Source organism: Diaphorina citri, unplaced genomic scaffold (assembly GCF_000475195.1).
Source record: "Diaphorina citri unplaced genomic scaffold, Diaci psyllid genome assembly version 1.1 scaffold8703, whole genome shotgun sequence".
NCBI lineage: Eukaryota > Metazoa > Arthropoda > Insecta > Hemiptera > Psyllidae > Diaphorina > Diaphorina citri.
This window is the reverse complement of record NW_007386078.1, coordinates 1-3811: the sequence shown is the minus strand read 5'-3', so window position 1 is coordinate 3811 and position 3811 is coordinate 1. Positions and strand designations below refer to the sequence as shown.

At 38.6% G+C, this 3811-nt stretch overlaps 2 protein-coding genes across 2 annotated transcripts in view; both read left to right on the top strand.

Annotated features, from left to right (window-relative positions):
* Window positions 1-1311, top strand: part of LOC103522471 (ras-like protein family member 11B) — a 7437-nt gene extending 6126 nt beyond the window's left edge. Inside the window, exons 3-4 of the mRNA XM_017449028.2 lie at window positions 265-497; window positions 909-1311. Coding sequence (XP_017304517.2) covers window positions 265-497; window positions 909-1229 — 554 coding nt within the window. The 3' untranslated portion in view covers window positions 1230-1311. The remainder of the gene's footprint in view (window positions 1-264; window positions 498-908) is intronic.
* A 567-nt stretch (window positions 1312-1878) lies between these two features.
* On the top strand, window positions 1879-3504 carry LOC103522469. The gene is made up of 3 exons (XM_017449027.2): window positions 1879-2065; window positions 2478-3088; window positions 3362-3504. The coding sequence occupies exon 2, from the start codon at window positions 2535-2537 to the stop codon at window positions 3066-3068; it is 534 nt and encodes a 177-aa protein (XP_017304516.1). The 5' UTR covers window positions 1879-2065; window positions 2478-2534; the 3' UTR covers window positions 3069-3088; window positions 3362-3504.
* Window positions 3505-3811: the final 307 nt, after the last annotated feature.

Here is a 3811-nt window from a genome sequence, read left to right as displayed (position 1 = left end):
TTTTTTTGTTTTTTTTTTTTTTTTTTTTTTTTTTTTTTTTTTTTTTTTTTTTTAAGAGGTTTGACAGAGGGAACTTTAACTGCTATGGTCTTATCGTCCCGAAATCGAGGAGAGAAGGAAGACAGGATAGGAGAAAGCCAGCCGTTCCGAGAACGAACATTATCCCATCAGGATAAAATCCGCCCCGGGCGGGAATCGAACCCGCGGCCTAGCGCTTACAAGGCAGAAGCACTACCAACTAAGCTAACTAGGCTGGCGCGATAGGATTAGAAGATCTCAGTTGTTATTACTTCTTCCTGTATTTTTCACAGAGAGACTCATTTCCATCGGATCAGATATGCTGGGCAGATGGTTGTATTATTGTCTACTCACTCATAGACAAGGAATCGTTTGATTACGCCGTGTCCACACTACAGAATCTACAGAGGCATCGAGCTGTGAATAATGTACCTGTGATGCTGCTGGCTAACAAGTTGGATCTGGAACATTTGAGACAGGTAAGACAAAAGTAGTCCTTCTATCTAGGGTCAGGGCACTACTAATGGACTAAACTCACTTAACGACTACCTCCTCTAGTAGAAAACTCTAAAAAAAAAACCATGTCGAAGGTATGGAAGAATATGTCCGTACTCTAACTTATGTAAGCGCTAGGTCGCGGGTTCGATACCTCTCCGGGGCGGATTTTACTCTGAACTGATGAGTTTCGTTCTCGGAACGGCTGACTGTCTCCTATCCTGTCCTCCCCTTCTCTTCGATTTCAGATAAGATTACAGACAGTTCTCTCTAAAAAATAAAAAAAATTGAAATCCCAGGGAAAGCCTGTTAAGACGTTAGGAGTAATAGTCTGCCGGACACAGGGAAAAAAGTTTGAATTTATATATGAACCCATGCATGTCTCTTGTCCGCAGGTGGACGAGTCCCTCGGTCGCTCCACGGCTGTCAAGTACAACTGTACATTTCACGAGGTGAGTGTAGCTGACAACAGCCCCGCCATCTATCAGGCGTTTGATCATCTACTAACCGAATCCCGTGGCGGCCCACCAAGCGGTATACATAAGATACGCAAGTTCTCAGTAACCAAGATGTTAGGCACGTTGATTGGCGGATCTAACAAGTCTCCACCAACCCACCAGGGTGGGACTGTAGTGGTATGCAATAAGTCAGACCTCTGTCGGAGTCGCGTATTGAAGAGAAGACAGTTCCTAGCCACCCCTGCTACCAGCTTGTGATGTACTCAATGTATGGGAGAGGGAGAGGGGGAGACGGGCCTGTGTTTATAAATAGTCCGGCCCTGATTATATGTGCAAAAAATTGTGAATACTGTCGTACATTTCTTTTTTTTTTCCAAGATGAGTGTTTCATCGCCGTGTTTATTTCGTAGCAATGAAACAACTGTTAAATTAGACTCTTGTGGTCTGTGTCGTAGCATGCCAATCCCGTAGTATGTCCCTCATCAGATGCAGGAGAAGAGACACAATACTTCCCATTTAGGTGCTGGGTAATGTTTGTTGAACTTTCATCAGGAATATTACCAGGGATGATATATGAAGAACTTGTTAGCTCATTCTTGTTACGAACCTTTCTCTTATTTTTCTTCTTCTCCAGAAATCGAATTTCCCGCCAAATATCGACAGTAGTCTAGATACCAGTGAAAGTCAATATCAGATCCATTTCAGATCCAATTTTACTGTTAGGGACAAGAAATGCTCGATATGGGAGGGAAAGATGGATGAGATTTTCTTCTAACTCTACCTAGAAAAAAAACTTTAGGGCATTTAGGCAGATTGCATCAGATAAATTTCTATCCAGGTACTCACCATACTGGATGTAACTTAACTTTACTGTTCTATTGGTTTCTGTTGACAGAAATAACAAATAAAAGTACTTGAACAGTTGAGAACATCCTCGTAGTTACCCTCAACTCTTGACTTGAGATATGTAGCAGTGATACCACACATCCCTAGTAAGCTAAACTTTTTTTCCTGTGTCAGTATTTTCCTTTCCAATCAATTTCTACTTGCAGTGTAGAAGCTCTTCTACTTATGGATATAGCATGAATTCTATGGTAAGCATTTCCTAATTTTATTTATCTAAAAAATATACAGGTGTATCTGTTACTCCTAATTCTACAGTTTCATGTTAGAATCCACTTTGCACCCCTGAGAAAACACAAAGTTATGAATGTCCCTTATTCAGTATCCAGAAATAGACCAACATGAAGTCATGAGACCTCATCTCTACCTGGCTATTTATTTATCTAAAAAATATACAGGTGTATCTGTTACTCCTAATTCTACAGTTTCATGTTAGAATCCACTTTGCACCCCTGAGAAAACAAAGTTATGAATGTCCCGTATTGTCCAGAAAATGACCAACATGAAGTCATGACCTCATCTCTACCTGGCAATAGTCACGTTGAATAATATTATAACTTGTTATATTTCTCTACACTTGTGTTTATTATTTTTGTATTTCAGTATCACTGATTGATATCCTCCTCGACTGATACCACATAATCTCTGAAAATATCAACAATGGACCAAAAGCTCATGTATACGTTCCGTGGATGGATTGCCTTTGTTGCATTCATGGACTTAGGAGTAGCAGCCAGATCTTTCATTGAAAAGAAATGTTTTCTTGGAGAATTCTCAAACAAAAATTCTGAAGAGCTATTGGAATTAGAGGACCCAACATTGCCTCGACTCCTAGGCATGTATTCCATATTGAAAGCTATCTCCCTCATTCATTGTACCCTATTTATTCATTATAAACCCATTGTAAGTATGGGGATATGTACTCTGTGTCTTTCTATTTACATGTATCTTGCCGAATCTTTGCTATATCATTCCACAACCTTGAATTTCTACATTGTGTTCCCTTGTGTGCTGAATGCAATCACTGTTGTAGGACTAATCATTGTCCCTAACATGGATGCAAATAAGAATTTATTAAGTAATTTAGAAGAAGATGAGAACATGGAACTGATAAGACAAGCAGCAATGTTTAGGAGGAAGAAAACTCAGAGTAATAATCGGGAGAAGAAAAACAAGAAAACAAATGTGGAATAAAATATGAAATAGAAATGCAGGCTATAAGAACCATACTAGTCTTGTACTTAGCTTAGGTATTTGTTCATCATAGAGCTTTTGGGGTCTCATAGGGTTAAAAAAATGGTTTTATTCCAATCATCTTCTAAGTAATAAAGAAGACTGGTTTTTATTGAGTTAATCCAAAAGTTTCCTCATTTTGGTCATAATGTAGCAGTAGCATGGCCCAGTCACTCATCCCCACCCTAATACACTCCATATTTCAGGGGGCTTAGCATCAGGGTTTGGAGGTTTTTTTTTCTTTCGAAATGCAGGCTATAAGAACCATACTAGTCTTGTACTTAGCTTAGGTATTTGTTCATCATAGAGCTTTTGGGGTCTCATAGCAGGGTTAAAAAAATGGTTTTATTCCAATAATCTTCTAAGTAATAAAGAAGACTGGTTTTTATTGAGTTAATCCAAAAGTTTCCTCATTTTTGTCATAATGTAGCAGTAGCATGGCCCAGTCACTCATCCCCACCCTAATACACTCCATATTTCAGGGGGCTTAGCATTAGGGTTTGGAGGTTTTTTTTTTCTTTCTTTTTTTTTTACAAGTGGATTAAGTATTGTCAACCCTGGTTCATAGCAATCTGTTCAGGATATTTCAGCATCTTTGTTAATTCCTAGGTACATTAGTGTGTTCAATTATTAACTTTTAGAAACGATTTTGTTTTATTATGCCTAATAGTGATAATTTAAGCTCAATCATACTAAATCCAAAT

Bases quoted from the DNA above. Each gene is read 5' to 3' on its own strand.
- LOC103522469 (XM_017449027.2), top strand. From the start codon at position 2,535: ATGGACCAAAAGCTCATGTATACGTTCCGTGGATGGATTGCCTTTGTT.